General features: G+C 53.2%; 2 protein-coding genes across 6 annotated transcripts in view; one reads left to right on the top strand and one right to left on the bottom strand.

Moving 5' to 3' along the window:
- Positions 1-19,040, top strand: part of TMCO4 (transmembrane and coiled-coil domains 4) — a 101,329-nt gene that overhangs the window by 78,592 nt on the left and 3,697 nt on the right. For 3 of the 5 annotated variants that reach the window (XM_073233317.1, XM_073233312.1, XM_073233313.1), the window contains one exon: positions 5,648-6,782. In XM_073233317.1, the coding sequence (XP_073089418.1) occupies positions 5,648-6,034 (387 nt within the window). In that variant the 3' untranslated portion in view covers positions 6,035-6,782. Of the gene's footprint in view, positions 1-5,647; positions 6,783-12,192; positions 12,333-12,545; positions 12,733-19,040 lie in introns of those variants that run through there. The other 2 variants (XM_073233314.1, XM_073233316.1) reach the window with 2 other exon arrangements.
- On the bottom strand, positions 8,878-18,889 carry HTR6 (5-hydroxytryptamine receptor 6). Its single transcript, XM_017674535.3, has 3 exons — positions 17,721-18,889; positions 9,591-9,749; positions 8,878-9,419 (listed from the first exon to the last, which is right to left on the bottom strand). Exons 1-3 carry the CDS (start codon positions 18,423-18,425, stop codon positions 8,982-8,984), a joined length of 1,302 nt encoding a protein of 433 aa, XP_017530024.3. The 5' UTR covers positions 18,426-18,889; the 3' UTR covers positions 8,878-8,981.

Below are 19,040 nucleotides of genomic sequence, written 5' to 3'. Positions count from 1 at the left end.
CCACCATGGGGAGGTAATGGCTTCACACAGGGACACTCTATGCTTGCTCTGCCCTAAGCCTTTGCAGGCGTCAGTATCCCCGTTGTACCGAGGAGGACCCTGAGGCCACAGGGTCACACAGCAGGAGCGACACAGAGCAGGACTCGACCCCAGGTCTGAAGCCAGCAGGCATTGTCCCTGCTCAGATAGGTATGACCAACCGTGGGACAGGTGCCCGCTGCCAGGAGAGGGAGGGCAGTGAGCTGAAGTTACATTCACAAGCAGATGCCGCCCATTGAACCCCCTTGCCATGCAAGGGGCCGTGAGAACAGGAACTCTGGTTTCCAGTGATTACATTGTTGACTGCGTTTACCACGTGCCAACCACTTCCCCGTGTAACCCAGGTTCCCCGGACTCCACAAGCAGTAGTTTGAACCAGCCAAACCATCTTGCCTGAAAGCAGACAAGCCAGACCCTCCCTGGGCATCTGAAAGTCCCCTCGGGGAGGGGCACTCTGGAGGGAGGACTCGGGCTCCCCACTCAAGTTCAACAGCAGCCCTCCCCAAAGAGCCCCCAACACAGCACCTTGATGGCGGCTGAAGCTGGACACCTTGGACCCAGTATAGCTAACACTGGGCTCCATGTTTATTGAAACTGGGCTGGGGATTTGAAGAGAGTAGAGGAGAATTCTAGCATAAAACCAAAACTTACCAGACACCGCTGCCCCTGAAGCCCGTCAGTCACATCCTTGCGTGGGGGCCCCCTGGGCCTCTCACCTGGCGTGCCACCATGTTGGGGGGCCAGTTCATCCTTGCTTATATCCCAGGACCCTAGCACGCAAGTCCTAACCCACCAGTGGAACACAGGTGATGCAGCCCTACGCCTTCTTAATGGGCAGCTTCTGGGGGGCTGGTGTTGGCCTAAGAGTAAGAGGGGTTTTCAGACACACGCACATGTGAAAATGACCACTCCTGGTTCAAGGCTTCCTGGGGCAGCTATGAGCTTCCAGCCACAGTGCTACTGGAAGCTTTTTTGATCATCTTTACCCTGATAGACTTGCTTCACACGACGTAAACCTCACAACAACCCTTTATAGTAGGTATTAGGCATCCCCAAATCACAGCTCAAGAAACTGAGGCCTGAGAGAGTGGATTCACACAGCTGGAGTCGCAGATGTGCCTCTGAGACCAGAGCCTGTGCTGTCTGCCCCGCTGTGGGAGCGAGGGGAGGGCTCCAAAACCAGGAAACCATGGGCGCAGAGCAGTGCCTCCTGACCCGTGTACAGGGGGCTCTGTCCTATTTGAGGGTCCCTATACCCTGATGGGGTGAAGGGGAGAAGTGATTTTGTGGCTCACCGTCCCCAAGAATCTCCCACTGGAGGAATCAAATGTGAAAAGAATCAGCTGAAAGTTCCCTTTAGACACCTAGCAAGATCCGGTTTCTACCCTGGGAAGACCCTGAATGCGATATGGTGGGAAGAGCAGTCTTTGGCACCAAAGAGGACTGGCTCTGCCACTGGCTGCATGACCTTGGGCAGTTACTTAACCTCTCTGTGCCTCTGTTTGTCTATGAAATAGGGGGAATCACCTACCTTCCAGGGCAGCGCGTGCGAGGCCCTCCTTTAGTACTGGCTCCTTCCTCTCCTGCCCTGTTGCCCCCCTCAGTTCTTGTGCCTTGGAAGGAGCTGCTGGGGAGACCTCTCTCCCTCCACAGGCTTTGTGGCAGCTTTCCAGCTCTTGCCTAATAATAGCTCCTTATCACATTAGGAGCTCATTGCAAAAAGCAGAGCTTCCCTCCTCTGGGTAATTAGAGGGAATTAGCATTGCCTTTGTGCCGCCCTCCCGTTTTCTTGAGAATTCTTGCTGGAGGAGAGATGGCTCCCGGGATAGTTTCCCTCCCTGCTGCCGGGGGAGCAGACACCTGTGGGGCCCACCTTCCCCCTGTCGGGCGGGGCCCTTCTGTCTCAGGACAGAGGCCAGGAGTGAGCCCCAGAGCTGGCCCTGTGGCAGGCAGCAGGCAGCTCGGGGTGCATGAAACAAAGGCCAGGCTGCCCAGATGCGTTTCAGTCTCTCCCATGTGGGGACTGGATTGCAGCAGGTAGGGGATTCTGCCATGCCAGGGGCTGACTCATGAGGTTTCTGGGGGAGAGAGACAGAGCCCAGGGTCCCTGGACGTTTTGGGTTCCCAAGGAAATGCCATCTGGCTTCTAGAACTTAGCACAGGGTTTGGCATAAAATTGACAATAATAATAATAACAACAGGAGCAACATTTGCAGGCACTGTGCTACATGGTCACAGATCATCATAGCTGTCCCGTGAAGTAGGGGTAATAACCGCATTGTAGGTGTGGAAACTGAGGCTGCAGGAGGGGCCAGTGCATGGGAACGGTAGAGCCAGAGGAGCCTGGGGAACCTACCTCAGAGCCAGGGCTAGTAACCGGCGCATCCGTGCTGCCTGCATGCGCACACCCATAGCTTCCATTCAGCAACCTCTGGTTCCAAGCCAGTAAGCCTGTCACATGTGCTATTTCATTGAATGTCACAACAGGCCCATGTGGTATAGGTGTCTTTATGAGTCCCATTTTACAGATGAGGAAACAGGTCTGAGAGGTGAAGGAACCAGAAGGAACCTGGTAGGCTTGAGAGGAGTGTTTGGGCAGGCAAAGGCGGGTGGCAGCAGCCTCAGTTTGGGCAAATTGAGGCATCTTGCAAAGCAGGAAACAGGAGATGCTGAGGCCCATTCACGCTGAGTGGCTCCAGCAACACTGAGCACCCACAATGTGCAGGACTGGCCACCAGGGAGCCAGAAGTGGTCCCTGCACTCCCTGAGTTCACAATCTATCAGAGAACACAAAAAAGTGCACAGGTGGCAGATACCCAGGGAGGGTCCCTAAGCAGCAAAGGAAGGTCAAGGAAGGCTCAGCACCAGTGACATCCAGTGTACCCAGGCAGGTGGCAGATTTCCATCAAGACAGGCTGGGAGACAGGCTGGAATCTTTACCCAGCATCAGCCACACCAGAACTTCCACTGCTAAGAGATTCTTTTCCTGCCCGCCTCACCACTGCTCTTCCATCCCTCTGGCCAACTGTAAGATAGGAACTCTGCCAGTGAGCTCTCTCCCTGGGCCTTTGCAGAATGGCAGCTCAGGGACTGGGGTTGGCTGAGAAATGGACAAAGTTGTAGCCAAGGGAAGCCAGAGCTGTGTGTTCCTTGACAGCTGCACAGTGGGATTTCCAAGTGGTATCAGCTGTAGCCAGTGGCCACAAACACCTCCCTCCCTTTCTATCCTGTCTGCCGCCCTAGCACTAGCCTTTCCCCAACATTAAAAAGCTATAGGGAGCCAATTCTTGTTTGACACTGTGGGTCTAGGTTTCTGCTGGCTGGAATTTAGTTGTGATGGTTAGAACTTGAGCAGGCATCTTGGGTTCCCAGCCTAATTCCCTATCCTCTGTGCCCCCTTCCATGGAAACTAAGGTAAGGAAGCTCATATTTATGGAGCACCTACTCTGTGCTTTGTGTTTTGTATATATTACTTTTTTCCCACATACCCCATGAGGTGGGTATCACTAACTCTAGTTGAGTAACATCCCTGTAGAAGTGTTTTGTATCATATATGGAACATAATAGTAAGGAAAATAAGCTGTCTCTACAAAGTGCTAGGTCCTTGAACCCTTGTAGCAAACATTCAAGGTAGAAGTCAGGATCCTCATTTTACAGATGAGGAAACTGGGGTTCAGGACATTGTAAGGACTCACCCAATTACTAGTAAGAGACAAAGCTGAGGCTAGACCCCCCCTTTTCTATGACCCCAAACATAGGCTTTTTCTAGTGCCATGCAGTTACTAATGTCCACCTTTCTGTGGAAGGGTGCCGCCCCCCACCTTGACTTCTACCTTGAACCCAGGAATTTGAAAAGCCCCTTGTATGTGTGTATGTGTGTGTTTTTTCACTGAATACTGCTTACATTTATTTGAAAAGAAAGAAAAGTACAAGAAGTAGGCAGGTTCTGGGGGAAATAACAAAACTGTACAGGGAATTGTCTTTGTGTGTTCTTGAAAAATCATTTGAATAAGCCACTGTGATTTGTGATTCAAATGGAAATGCAGGTGTCATCAACTTCCTAAACTGATGTTGTTTCCTAAGATTCCCATGGCGAGCCTCCCAAGTGTCTTCCTGTCTTCTTTTTAAACAAAAAGCCTTGAAGGAATGTTCTGTCTTGTGCTTGCTTTTGCCACTAAACCAGGCCCCCCCAGAATGGCCTAGAGTGCAAGGCTCTATTTCAGGCAGCAAATCTGAGCTAAGCCGCCTCCACCCACAGCATCTCCAGCACAGCACAGCACATGGCTTTGCTCTTCATGTGCTGTGTGTCATTAAGCAAACCACCATTTCTCCCTGAGCTTCTCTGTCCTCATCTGTAAAATGAGAATGATTTTTAGAGCCTTTCTCCCCAACTGAGACTTCCGTAAGAGGCCTGGAGTCACTTCCCAGCAATGACATTTCCTGGCTGTATGACTTTGGACAAGTTACTTTACTTCTCCAGTTTCTTCATCTACTGTTAGCAGCCCACACCTGCCAAAGGAGTACATCTAGTAAGTTTATCCCCTACAGTGTATTAAGGATGTACCATGTGTTGGGCATTGTCCACTGTCACAGTTAGGCGTCGGGCACTCCAGTCACACTCCTGTTTTTCACTCCCCGTATATCCCAGCACAGAAATGGGAGTGACTCTCTGCTCTGAGGAAGACAGTGGGCACTTCTAACTTCGGGACCCTTGTCTTAAGTGAAGAATCAGGTCTCTGTAACAGGGGCCCAGCTGAAGGGGCTGAAAGACACAGGAGTCGATGCTGTCATGTAGGAAAAGGCCAGAATAGGCAGTTTAGGGCTGATATAGTGGCTTCAGTCTTCAGGGGCCAAAACTCCCTGTCTTGCTTCCCTGAAAACAATCAAGTGGGCCAACTCGTGGCCCAATATTGCTGCTCAGGCCCTGGCCATCACATCTGAATTCCAGTCAGCAGGAAAGAAGAAATAGGGCAAAAGCAGAGCACTCCCCTTTTAAAGAGACTTAGGAATTCCACATAACACCATTGCTTCATCTCACTGGCAAAACTTGTCCCAGGACAACACATAGCTGCAAGGCAGGCTGGAGAGTGTACCCAGCTGTAAGCTGGAGTTCTTATGACTCAGGGAAAAGGGGGAGAGTAAATTATCGAACATACCTTGCAGTCGGTGCCATAGCTCTATTTTCAATTTGGGGGATTCCCTGGAGGAATCCTCACAGCAACACTGTGATACGGCCACTCTTGTTGGGCCCATTTTCCAGCTGAGGTCCGTGGAGGCCAGAGGGATAAAAGGCCTTGCCCACCATCCCTGGTGAGCAGCAGAGGGCTTCCACTGCAACCTAAAGAAAATGGGAACTTCCACTCCAACTTTCTTTCCACCGGGAGATTCCTTCCTGTCCCCAGATGACCCAGATTTTATAGAGAAACTTCCTTCCTCTTTACTTCATAAATTGTAGGGCTGCATTGAACCTGGAGATGTCCTTCTCCACTCTGGATTTGAGAATCATTGAGAGTTGGAGACGTGGCATTGGTGATTGGAGAGGGTGAGGCCCAGGTGCTCAGCGTGGGCCATGGGGAGGGGCAGGCCCTCACTCAGTGTCCTCCTGCAGGTCAGCGGCCACTTGGACTATGCCAAGCGGATGGATGTCATCCTGAAGGCTGTGGGCATCCACACCAAGGCAGGCTGGGATGAAAAGGGGCTCTTGCTGGCCCCAGGCAGCCTGCCCCAAGAGGGGCCTCCCCAGGCGGCAGCTGCCTCCTCATCAGGCAAGACCACCCTCCAGGATGGGCAAACCCAGAGTCCCACACCCGGAGACACCCCCAGAGGAGCCACGTCCAGTGACCGCAGCCACTCCCAATCTGAAGGGGCCTCCCTTCCTGCTGCTGCCAGCCCTGCAGAGAGCCCCCAGGTCTGCAGCCATGGCGTGGGCCCCAACCCCCTGGGCTGCCCTGACTGTGCCAGCAAGACCCAGGGGCCCTGCCCAGGGCTGGACTGACCCCAGCAGCGGGCCCGAGCCATCTTCCCTGATTTCTCCATGCGGCACTCAGTGCCTCCCTCACATTCCCCACGCAAGTGCTGGTGAAGCAGAGCCTCCACCGGCGCCTGTCTTAAGTTGAAGGCACTGGGACCGGAGGGAGGAGGAACTGTAGGGGACACCTTCCCTCCCTGGGGAGGCAAGGCTTGCGCCTGCAGAGTCAACCAGGCACAGTCCGGAGCCCAGGACTCTACCAGCCATGGGCTTCCTGTACATCAGGTCACAACTGTGGGGTTTGCCTGTCCATCAGGGGGGGCAGGGGACTCTCTGGGTGCTGAGCCTCCTGTACCACCACTCCCCCTGCCTCAGTAATCTGCCCGCTTTTCCATCCACACTCCAGGGCTGCCCGCCAACCCACGAGCTCCACAGATGCTCCTGCAGCAGGCCCAGGTAGGGCACTGGCAGCTTCCTCTCTCTTGCCTTGGGAGATCTGATCAGACCTGCCACATACAGCCACACAGACTGTGACTGAACAGCTACCAGCATCATCAATCCTGTAGACAGGATTTGACGGGCGCCCCCCACCAAGTTGTGCTCCATGGCAGCCCTGGATATAACAGCTTAGTGAATAAATGCCGAGTCAGTGTGCACTGGGGGTGGGAACTGGGCCTGGGACAAGAATGAATTAAATGGAGGAAGGATTTCCTGTAACAGGAGCAGAGGTGGTGATGATTATAATAATAAATAATAATAACTACCATTAATTGACCATTTACTGTGGATAGAGTGCTTACATGAATTGTCCATTTACCCCTACAAGAACCCTATGAGGTAGATATTATTACCTTCATTTTACACGTGAGGTTATTGAGGCCCAAAGAGGTTAAGTAACCTGCTCAAGGTCACACTGCTGGTCATTCTCAATCTCCAGTCAGTCAGACTCCAAAGCCCAAGCTTTTAGCCACTATATCTGTGTCTATGGGAATCTTCTCCTTTATTCCACTCACTGCCCCTGAATAATAGGGACAGAGATAATTCTCCCCATCATGCAGATGGGGAACCCCAAGCTCAGGCAATGAAACTATTGCAAAGCTCTGAGGGAGGCAGCAGGGAGAAGAGACAGCAAGAATTAGAATATTGGAGCTGAAGTGGGCCTCACAGGTGTGTGTATTTGTTTGTTCATTCAACAGATATTTACAGAACTGCTGCTATTAGTCCAAACAGCTCATGTCATCCTTAGAAAACTAAGGCTCTGAGAGGGGAAATGACTTTGCTGAGGTCCCAAAGCATATTAGAAGCAGAGTCAAGACCAAAACTCAGGACCCCTGTGCCCAGGGTCTCTCTCTACATCACCAGCTGCTTCTCCAGCCTAAGTGGTCCTCAAGCAAATCCACAGTCGCTGCCTCAGCTAGTGTGTATGACAGTCCCCTCGGCAGGCCTGGAGGCAGCGGGAAAGCCCCAGCAAGCACCACGGCCCCTCTGCAGCCAGAGGCAGAGCTGGATCTAATCAGCACCAAGGAGAGGGCCAGGCCACCCCGGAAGGTTTCCCTGTGGGTGTGGACTTATTGAAATTGGGGGTGGGGGTGGGGGGGCAGCAGGGGGAGAATAGCCTCAGACTGAAAATGAACCTATGGCATGGAAACTGGGGGCCAGGAATCCTCCCTCAAACATGAGGCGCTCATGCCAGGGTCCCCTGGCCTGCCTGAGGGCACCAATCTGCACCAGGGACAGCTCTCAATTCTGCTGGCCCAGGTGGCCACCATGTCTGTCTGCCTCAGAGACCCAGGGAAGGCCAGAAGGAGGTGGGGCAAGGGGCTGGTTCTGTCCCCATCAGCTGGTTCCCTTCGAGTCCAAGGAAGCCCAGGACAGAGGAAAATCCATCCCTGGTGTTAAACAAGAAACCACCAGCTCGCCCTTGATCCCCAGAGAGGCCAAGCAGCAGCCTGGGAGCTGAGGTGGGGTCCCCATCCAGCACACAGGAGCTGGGGAGCCACAGTCAGGTGGGAAGACCTGTACCAGGGTGGAAAGGAGGAAAAAAATAAACCCAGAGAGAACAAATAGCCCTTCCTGGCCCACAGCCATAGGCCAGGGGGCTGGATGGCTGGGAATCATAACAGCAGCAGGTACCACCTACTGACCACCTGCCATTCTACATACGCTATACACATTCTACACACATTGTAGTAATGCTCTCAATACCCTAAGAGGCAGGCATCATTACCTCCGTTTGCACAGGGGATAACAGGCTCAGAGAAGTGACCTGTGCAAGAGCTAGTAAGGAGTGGAAGAGAGAGTCAAATTGATGCCTGCCTGACTCCCAGTCTCAGGTGCTTCTCTGCGCAGCCACTTATATCTTGAGGCACTGGCCAGACCAAAAACTCCAGCAAATCTCCCTCAGGGTTAAAGATCATTTAAGCCAGCACATCTCAAACAGTAACGTGCACATGACTCACCAGGGGCTCTTTCCAACATGTAGATTTTGACTCAGCAGGTTTGGGGAGGGGTAGAAGTGTGCAAACCCCAGGAGATGTTGCTGGTACTTGCTGGTGACCCTTGGACTATCCTTTGAGGGCCAAGGGAGTCGGCCCAGAGCTAACCCACCTCTGCAGACAGACGCACTCCTCCCACACAGTCTGATGGAATGTGCAAAGGAGATGATTGTCCTCATCCTAATCTGAACCGAGAGGTCCCTTCCCTACTCCCAGAGTCCTCCAACCAGCCTCTACACACATCCACAAGTGACCCGCATCAATGGAGTGTTCTGGAGAAAACTGTGTCTGAGCCAGCTATTATCCCTCCAGGTAGGGGGCCTGGAGTGGGCAGTGGGGGCTGGCTCGGTGCACCTACTGGAACTCAAAGGGCTTCCAGGAGACCTGCAACCTTCTGGCCTCAGGCAAGAGCTGGTCTGAGGCCTCAGGGACTTAGTCCCCTCCAGTTCAGCTCCCTGCTGACCAGCTCCAGGCCCAGGTCAGTTCCTGGGGGTACCGAGGGGATGCAGCCGCAGCTCAGGCTCCACGGGGTCAATGCTGAAGAAGCTGACCACAGCAGTTGTCCTAGCAGGTGGCTGGGGATCCTGGGTGGCCTCTCCAGGCAGGAGCAGCTGGGCTGTGAGCTGCAGGCCTGAGGAGCCGCCGGAGTCGGAGTCGGAATCCGGGGGCAGAGCCAGAGGCAGCACCTGCTGCAGGCTAAGGCCTGGCCGGGGGCCGCTGTGAGAGGTACGCATGGAAGGTGAGGCAAGGCTGGCCTGGTGCTCCCGGGGGCAGCGGGGACATGGCAGGAACCTGCCCAGGGCCCGCTTGAAGTCCCGCATGAAGAGTGGGTAGATGATGGGGTTCATGGTGCTGTTACAGTAACCCAGCCATGTGAGGACATCGAAGAGGCCTGGGGAGATGCAGTCGCACACAGCCTGGAGGGATGGGGTACGTCATGCCTGGTCCCACAGCAGGGATGGGACAGACCACACAAATACACATGCCATGAGAAGCAGCCCATCCTCCCCCTCCCTGTATCTGGGCTGGGGTGGGGTTAGGGCCTCCTCCAAAGGCCTGAACTCACCTGCCCCCAACAGTGGCATTACCTGGGCTATGTTGGCCACAAAGAAGGGCAGCCAGGTCACAAAGAACATGCCCAGCAGGATGCCCAGTGTCAGGCTGGCTTTCAAGGCCTTCCTGCTGTGCTTGGTGGCCAGACGCCTGCTGTCAGCTGACTCCACCCCTGGGCGTGGGGTCCTGGGCAGCTGCAAAAAAGGAAGACCACATGAGTTCACTGAGAAAGAACTCCAGTCTGACCCCAATCCCAGCCACAGAGTGAGCCTTGATCCTTATTCTAGACTGAGCCCTTGTACCAGCAATAAACTGAGCCCTGATGTTTGAGCCCCAACTGTAGTCCTACACTAAGGCCTGACCCTGACTCCAAACTGAACTTTGACCCTGACTCTAGACCAGTCCTTGACATCAGCAATAAACCTAGCCCAGGTCCCCTGATGATGGGACTGCACATGGTTCCAGACTGAGCCCTGACACCTACCATAGATTGAGCCCACTGTAACCAAAGTCTTAAATTGAGCTTCACCCAGGACCAGACTGAGCCTGACCTTAGCCCCATTCTGTGCCTTGAGCCCAGCAATAGACTGAGCCCCGATCCTGGTCCTTCACGGAGCTCTGACCTGACACAATACTTCACAAGGAGTTCCAGGAAGTACAGTAAGACAGTTCCAGGAAGTACAGTAAGACAGAGCAACACTGCTCCAAACACAGATCAGACGGCTCAGAAGACACTCTCCCAGCAAAGAACAGCACCGGACACAGGCTGACACACATGACTGTTAGCCCCAGCTCCTCCCAAAGCCTTTGTTGTTACAAGAATTAGTTGCAATTGAACAGTACTTGACAAAAGAGGCCCTGCTGCTGTCCAGGGCCTGGCAATCCTTTTGTGGATGGACCCTCTTCATATTCTGGGGTAATGGTTTTGCCTGTGCCACTCCCTTGTGCTCCACAAAATAAAGTGCTTTTTTGAAAGCATGCACACAGAGCAAATGTTTACAATGAAATATAGATTACTAGGGATGCTAGTGACCCTGGCATCCTACAACTCAAATTATGCTGTGGACTGGCAGACATCTCCATTCCCAAACGTGGACTTCCAGCACAGGAGCATGGGGGAAAGAAGGAGGAGAAAGGAGCAGCCTCACAGCAGGCGGTGGGAAGGGGACACAGGCCTGAGGACTTTGGCTTTGCAAACTGGTAACTGGCAGTCCCAAAATATGAAAAGTCTCTCTAAGCTGGAAGATCCTTTAGCCCAGTTGTTCTCTACCTTTTCAACCTCCTGAGACCATTGAGAATACAATGAAATCTATAAAACTGATCCCCAGAAAACCAAAAGTTTATTTTATACACACACACACAGAAGAAAAAAAGAAAATCCCACACTTCCAGAGGGTTCAGAGACCACCTTGAAGTCCATCCATGAAGCCCCCAGGGCAGTGGCAGGGGTGAGGGGGCAGTACATGAATGCTAGGATGTGAAGCATGTTGAACCTATTTGGGTTTTCATACATCAGACTTACACAGTGAGACCCACCTATATCTACAGTTTAAGCAAAAACCAGTGTGCAAAGCTGTGCACAGTTCATTGAAGTATGCAAAGGATGTGTGTGCTGTCTGGGAACACAGATGGGCTTTGGAAGCCAGGGATTCCCCTAACATCTCCTAAACTGCATAAGAGCCCAGCTTAGCTCTTGAGGCAGCCAAAGGGTGGGTTGCGTATGAGGAGATGAAAGGAAGAGGCAGGGAAGGAACCAGATTCCCAGGCAACCTTTGCAGATGGAAAGAGGGTGGAGGAGGCAAAGCCAAGATGTTTCAGCCGTGGGAAGCACAAAAGCCAACCGCACCCCCCACCCCCACCCCCACCCCAGCCCCGGCCCCGTTCTCCTGCGCAGAAGCAAACCTTCCAGCCCTGCCCTTCTCTCCACGCCCCCTCAGGGTATGCAGACTTGGTTCCTGTCCATGGTGCTGAAACCCAGCTACATGCTATCTTTCTATGCTATCTTTCTACAAGGGCCAAGAGATCTGTCTGATCCTGGCATGGTGGTAGGCAGGGGAGGGGAAATGAAGCACACTGTAACTCCCACTTCTCAACATGTTTATCCAGGTGAAATCTGGTTATATAAATATCAAAGACAAATTCACAACGAACAGCCTAAAAGATGCCCCTGATTTCTCCCCTTTGTCTTGATGGGGCAGCATTGTACAGAGGCATGAAACTGGTCTTGTAAGACAAGTGATCTTCCTTCAAATTATGCCTCTACCACTTACTGACTTTGTGATCTTGGGAGAGTCTCTGTTTCCACATCTGTAAAATGGGAGAAACAATACTCAGCTTATGGAGTCATTGAGAGGCTGCAGATAATAAACGCATGCACAGTGTCCAACATAGAGTAAATGCCAAGTACATGGTAGCCCTGATGTCAGCTCAGTGGTATGGGTTCAAGACTGGAGAAATTTTTAGCACCCTCAAGAGCCCCATCCTCTGTCAGCAGCTAGGGGTCCCCAGAGCAGCATGGATGTCGGGACAAATGCTCTGACTCACCATGTCGTAGAAAGAAAGGAAAATAGGACCTACTTTTCTCTTTCCGCTTCTCATTTTCTGTCCGCCAAATTGAACTCTATATCGATTCTGTAGCTCTACCATGGTCAGCCTGGAGGAGAGCTCCCTGCTTCCCCCAAAGAATCTCCTAAGATCTGCCATGCCTATAAATTGCTGCTGTCAATGGAGATAGACAATGAGGAGGGAGCCAGTCTCCAAAGGAGCCACCTGTACAGGTACCCCTCTAACCCCTGGTGACCTGGGTGGGACAGGGAGGGCAAGAGATAGCCCTGATCTTGTCAGAGCTCTAGGGCACTGGGGAACAGACACTTGGGGAGACACCTTTAGGGCAATCAACAGGGCAATCAATTGAGATGATCTCAGACTCCCTTTCCAAGAATCCTTGTGGGAAAAACCCCAGTCTTTCCTTTCTCCTTTTCTCCCCAAAGAGTTGGCTCAAGAACAAGCAAAAGGACAGAGAAAAGGAAACTGAGGCTCAGAGGGGGCAGGGGACCCTCCCCAGGACACACTGTATCAGTACAAGGCCCCAGTAACCACAAGTCAGCACCATTTATTGAGCACTTACTAACCGTCAGCATTTGCTATTCAACCCTTACATGAGGTAGGTATTATTATCCCCATTTCTCAGACGAGGTTCAGAGAGGCAAAATAACTTGCCAGGAGCCTCGCAGAAGATAAATGTTGAGCCAGGGATTCAAAGTCATTTCTGGCTCCACAAAGTGCACCTTTTCCACTTCACCATGCTGCTTCCCTTGAAGGATGGCACTCATGGGCACAGTCAGGGGCAGTTACAGAAACCCCGCTGCTGTCACCGAGCGGCCCTCCTAGAGCAGAAAGAAGCCCATGGCAACCGCCAGCCTCACTCTGCCCTCTTTTCTCTGCCCTATAACCACCTCAGAGCCCCGCAGGGCCACATCCTATTGTCTGCATGTCTTTATAAATGTCCATGGCTTGTGTCCCTGCCAGAGGGCAGCCACCTGGAGGACAATTTGGCAGTGCCCTTCCAGGACACAGTTCCACTTACAGGTTCTCCCTACGTTCAGTAAATACCTGTGCGTATGCCTGTACACTCAGCGTCTACAGGAATGTGTACCACAGCACTATTCCTGATAGGATAAAATGGGAAACAGCCTACATGTCCATCAAAAAGAGAGTGGTTAAATAAACCACAGTACATTCTCACTATAGAATACTACACAGATGTTTAAAAGAATGAATCAATCAAATGGAAAGATGTCCAAGACACATTATTAAGTGACAATGGCAAGTTGCAAAACCATAGATAAGGTGTGATTCCATTTTCTTAAAGAAATGCACAAAACAAAACACTAAGTTTGTTCGGGTACATTAGCATTTATAGAAACATATGGAAAAAGGATGGGAAAGACATACCCTAAAATGATAGAGTATCCCTGGGAGTGGAAGCAGCTGGATGGAATTGGGGAGGACCTTTTTCTTTATAGTTGGATTTTTATTTTAAAGTGTACTTACCTATTCCCTTGTATAGTTTAAATTTTTTACCATCATCTAATCATAGTGTGAGGATTATGAGACAGACTCTGGAGCCAGACTGTCTGGTTTCAAATTGTGGCTCTATTATTAGCTAGCTGAGAACCCCTAAGGGCTGTACTTCACCTCTCTGTGCCTCAGCCTTCTCATCTGTAAAATGGCAATTATAATGGCATCTGTCTCATAGGATTATAGTAAGGACTAAATATGGCAATATACACAAAATTACCCGAGCAGTGCGTGGCACACATACGCTCCATGTAGGTGTCAGCTGTCATTGTTGTTATTGTTTATGTTTATATTATTAGTGTCCAGCTCAGCTCCATGATAATGGTGGGCAACAATGGTATTTTTTTCTCCCTAGAAAGGCTCAAAGGGGTGAGTTCTCCAGAACCATGTATTTTACTACCACAAGGAGCTAACATTTGTTGAGCACCTATTATGTGCCAGGTTCTACATACATTATCTCATTGATTCTTCAAACACCCTTCTGTGATGAATAGCATTACCCCCAGAGTAGAGGAAGGTGAATGACTTGTCCAAAATCAGCCAGCAGTGCTGGAAAGGAGGCAGGATTTGAACCCATGACCAGCCAGAGGCAAAGGCTCCTGCACCCGGCCCTGGGTGCACCCGGCTGCCTTGTTCCCAGCAGCAGCCAAGCCTGCCACGTTCCCCACAGCCTCTCCTTAGCTCAGCCCCCCTCCTCCTCTGAGATATTTCTGTGATCACGACGACAGTGACGGAAGGGAAGATGGATCACCAAGCAGAACGAAGCACAGTTGGGTGAGGGAGGGTGGAAAAGGCTGGCGGGGGAGGAAAGGAGGAGAAATTGATGGGTGAGAAGTGGGAGAGGAAGATCAGGAGATGCAGAAGGAAGGAAGAGAATGGGGAGAGCCGGGCCTGACAGGAGGGTGCATGGGAGAAAGGGAGACAGATGAGGTACCGAGGAAGGCGAAGGGAGGGGGCCGCGGACCACAGACACAGGGGTCCTGGCAGAGAGAGAGGCTGAGAAGGCAGAAACTCCCAGCCAGCCTCCTGCTGCTGCTCTCCATGGGGCTGCGCTTCCACACTGGTGCCCCTGGGATCTCCCAAGGATGAGCACCACCCCACCTGGGCACCCACCTCTCTAGCTATCACCTATCTATCTATCTATCTATCTATCTATCTATCTATCTATCTATCATCTATCATCATCTATCTATCTGTATCAAACTATATCAAACTGTATCTATCATCTATCTCTCTTTATCAAACTATATCTATCATCTATCTGTCAAACTATATCTATCATCTATCTATCTCTATCAAACTATATCTATCATCTATCTATATCAAACTATATCTATCTAACTCTATCAAACTATATCTATCTATCATCTATCTATCTATCTATCTATCTATCTATCATCATCTATCTTCTATCTCCTCCACCCCACCCTGCCCTGGCAGCATCTCCCTCTGACACCACCACCCACCATGCCCCCCTCTCCATCCCTGGCTCACAGTCCCAGCCTCAGATCTAAGTAGAACCCTTTCTCAAATCCCCTGGGGCTAGGAAGACCTTGCTGAAACTATGGAGCCAACCAGTAGCTTTTTAAAAGCCCATTCCCATAAACAGGTAGGTGTGGGGTATAGTGGGGATAAAAATGCTCAAGCTTGCTCAGCAACCGTGTTCTCAGCCCCAGAGAAGCTAGGACAGGACTTCAGGGACCTGTTTGACCTGTTTCCAGCCTCTTCCCTCTGTGGGGAAGCTAGAGGCTGGATTTCACAAGGGAGCTAAGGGCTAAGTGGGGTGGAGAACAGGGAAAAAGGGTCCAACACACCCAAGTTTTGTTTCTTCTCATCAGTTCCTTTGGGTCTAGGCATTGAGAGAGCCTCCACCCCGCAGCCCAGAAGCCTAGTTTTGGGGGCAGGCCAGCTTGGGTGGGAGGAAAGGGGTTGTGACGCCAGAGGCCAGAGCAGAGGCAGCATCCCAGAAGCAAATTCCCCAATCACAGGCAGTTCTCCAGGCAATAAGGAAAACAGGCACACAGAGGGCTTGCTTAGGGGCAAGGGGTTTGGACAGCAAGGGTAGTGCCGGCTGACACCTCCCCTCTTTCTGAACTTCAGTTTCCCCATCTGTCAAACGGAGATGGTGGCTGGGGATTGCTTCATTGGGTATTAGGGGGATTAGCTTAGCTCAGTGCCTGGCATGCTGTGAGCACTCAAAGACTGTGGGGCCACAACTGTTAGCACCCATGGGCCACAGTCTCAAGTTCAGTCCTGTTAACAACCAATTCGTTTTGTAGAAAGAAAATCGCTCACTGAAAGAAACAGTGTCACAGGCACCACTGGAGTCCTCTCCCAACCCGGCCTCTCCAAGGCCAGGTGACTTCTCTGTCCTCGGTCACAAAAGCAGTGCTTTCCAAAGTGTGGGAATGGGAGAGGGCTTCAGGTGGCAAAGGGACACTCACAAAATAACTGAATCACAGAATGAGTCATTAGCCCTTTACAGCGTTCCTCCAGCTGTCCTGGTTACATCAAGAGAAAGTCTTTCGTTGATGCCTCCACGCCTTTAACATCACTCTAACTCTTAACAGAGAGAAAGCAGGCCTCAGGCTCAGTCACGCAGCCGTCCCCGGCTGGTCTTCAGTAACACCACTGGGCTTGCTGAACTTCACTGAAATTATGTCTGCGATTGCCTTCTATTTATGGCAAAGAGACCGATTTTCCATTTCTGGAGGCGACAGGAAGTTTTCTTTCTAAACAAATTCATGGAAGTAAAAAGATAAGTGGGATGATTTAAAGAAAATGCCAAGTACACACGAATGAAGTGGCTTGAGGAGTGTGTGGGGGTGCGCAGAGGGGAGTAAGGCAGAGATCCCAAGGGGCTGCAAATGCCTGAAGTTCAGGAAACACTTCTTTACAAGAACCAGAGAGAGAGTGTGGATGGCCCAGGACAGCCACCTGACCACTGAAGAACCAAGTCAGGGGGCGCAGGCACCTGCTGAGATTCAAGACGTTCTCCAGCGAGCACAGATAGAGGAGAGAGAACAGGGCTGCAGCCAGGACCTCCTGTGCACCCCAGGCGAGGATGACCTGCCAGCTGCAGCTCTGGGCCCCTGTTCCTGGGGTGCGGGGACAGGCAAGCTGCTCTTGGGGACTGCCAATCACGGTGTTAGCCATTCAGCCCGTCACCCTGGCGTGACCTCCAAGGCACTCTGCATCCTGCAAGTGTCTCTTCCACCTGAGGCTACATCAAGGAGCCCGGAAAGCCCAGTCAGGACCTTCCTCAGGGCCCGTGGTCTAATTCTCTGGGGCTCAGGCCTGGTCAGTCTAAACTCCCATCTCTCAGGGTGAACAACTGCACTCGGGTGCCATGTGGCCTAGGTGAAAACAGAAGCCACTCCACTCTAGACACTGCAGGGCCTTGGGCTAAGAGCACCTACCCCTTTCACAAGCATTTAGTAAGTACCTACTATGTGTAGGGGAACCAAAACCAACCCAGATATACCCAGCCCTTATGAAGCTTGCATACGAGTGGGAGAGATGGTCAATGAACAAGTCAACAAATAACCTGGGGGTCAGGAGAGAGAGTCACAGAGTGTGGGAGGGCAGGTGGTCAGAGACAGCCTCTGGGAAGGGGTGACCTGGGAGCTGAAATGGCCCGGCAAGAGTAAACCCAGGGGAAGAGCATTCCAGGCAGAGGGGGCAGCAAATGCAAAGTCCTGGGCACAGAAGCCAGTCTGGTTCCTTCAAAGAGTGTCAGAAGGACCACTGGGCTGGTGCAGAGAGAGAGCAGGCAGTGGGAGAGAGGTGAAGCTGGAGAGGCTGGTGGGACCAGATCCCAGGGCCCCTCTTTATCTTGAGGCAATGGGGAGCCACTGAAGGGTTTGAAGCCAGGAGTGATGTGATAACTTTTTTTTTTTGGTCTGGCTCCTGTGCAAAAAATGAGTAGGGCTAAGCATGGAGTGAGCTAAACAGGAGGAGCTGGAAATGGCCACATGGCTGTCACCAGCAAGTGCCTATTAAGTGGCAAATGCCCAGTGGGCCCCCAATGGCTACTCATTTCTCTTCATCCCACAAGCCCGGGTCTCCCTGCGCACCCTGGGTACCTGCAGCGTCTCCAAGCCCTGGCCAGTGGTGAGGGAGGCCACCTGTAGGGCCTGCTTTCGGGCAGCCAGCAGTATTCTGCAGTAGGTGAAGCAGAAGGCGCCTGAGGGCAGGAAGAAGGTGAGGCTCGACGCCACGAGGACGAAGGGCAGGCTGGCCAGCAGGCGGCACTGGCCCGGGGCAGACGCCCGCACGCGGCCCAGCTCGTGCCAGCCCAGCAGCAGGGGCAGGAAGGAGGCGAGCGCGGCGAGACTCCAGGCACCCAGAACGAGCGCCAGAGCGCGCGGAGCCGTCATGCGCAGCTTGTAGCGCAGCGGCGAGAGGATGAGCAGGTAGCGGTCCAGGCTGATGAGGCAGAGGTTGAGGATGGAGGCGCTGCAACACATCACGTCGAAGGCGGCCCACAGCAGGCAGAGGCTGCGCGCCAGCACCCAGCGCCCATACAGCGCGTTCAGCATAGCAGGCGGCATCACCACCAGCCCCACCATCAGGTCCGACGTAAAGAGCGACACCAGGAAGAAGTTGGACGTGTTGCGCAGCGCGGGCTGCGTGCAGATGAGCGCGATGAGCAGCGAGTTGGCCGCCGCGGTCAAAGCGATGACCACACACAGCGCGGCCGCCACCCAGCCACTGCCCCCCGGGCCCGACGGCGGCCCGGACCCCGGGTCCGGGTTGCTGTAGTTGGTGGGGCTCTGCTCAGGGACCATGGGGGCGGGGGTGCAGGGCGAGGACCCGAGGCCCGAGAGGATGAGGTAGGGTGGATGGAGAGACAGGATGATGGGCGGAAGGAGCAGAGGCTGGAGGGGCTTCGTTGGTGAGAACAGGCCCCCCCCCAGGGGTCAGATGGTAAGATAGACGCAGGGACGCTAGGTCAGGGGAGGAGCGGGGTTATATGGGCGCCCTGGGGGTGGGGTGGGGACACTGGCAGCAAACAGGGAGGAGTTTGGGAGGGGGCACCTGACGAGGAGCGGAGCCACCTAGACGGGGCGGGCGGAGAGTCAGGAGGAGGGGACGCCGGATGACTCCGGCAGGCAGGACGGGCGGCCGCAGAGCCGCCTGAGCGGGCGAGCGGCGGTAAGACGGGGCGGCCGCCTGCCGGGCGGGGAGGCGCGGCGGCGCCAGCGGGGGGCAGAGGAGCGCCTCGGCCGCGGCAGGGGGGGCTGTGGGGACGCTCGGGGTCGCAGGCTGGAGGTCCACCGGCCGGAGCAAAGCCGCCTCGGGGTAGGCAGCACTCAGAGCCGGCGCAGAGGCACCCCCGGGCTTGGGCGGCCCCGGCCCCCTGCGGCCGGCGGGGAGAGGACAGCGGCCGCGCCTCCGCCCCT

The sequence above is a fragment of the Manis javanica genome, chromosome 4, assembly GCF_040802235.1.
Source record: "Manis javanica isolate MJ-LG chromosome 4, MJ_LKY, whole genome shotgun sequence".
Taxonomy (NCBI): Eukaryota; Metazoa; Chordata; class Mammalia; order Pholidota; family Manidae; genus Manis; species Manis javanica.
The sequence above is the reverse complement of the archived record's forward strand: the minus strand, read 5'-3'. Positions and strand labels throughout refer to the sequence as shown.

What these genes read in the sequence shown, in the direction of transcription:
- HTR6 (XM_017674535.3), bottom strand. Translation starts at nt 18,425, where the DNA reads ATGGTCCCTGAGCAGAGCCCCACCAACTACAGCAACCCGGACCCGGGG. An exon ending in AGGGCTTGGAGACGCTGCAG is followed by an intron (nt 9,750 to 17,720) that starts GTACCCAGGGTG and finishes CCTTTTTTGCAG; the next exon opens with CTGCCCAGGACCCCACGCCC. An exon ending in TTGTGGCCAACATAGCCCAG is followed by an intron (nt 9,420 to 9,590) that starts GTAATGCCACTG and finishes CCATCCCTCCAG; the next exon opens with GCTGTGTGCGACTGCATCTC.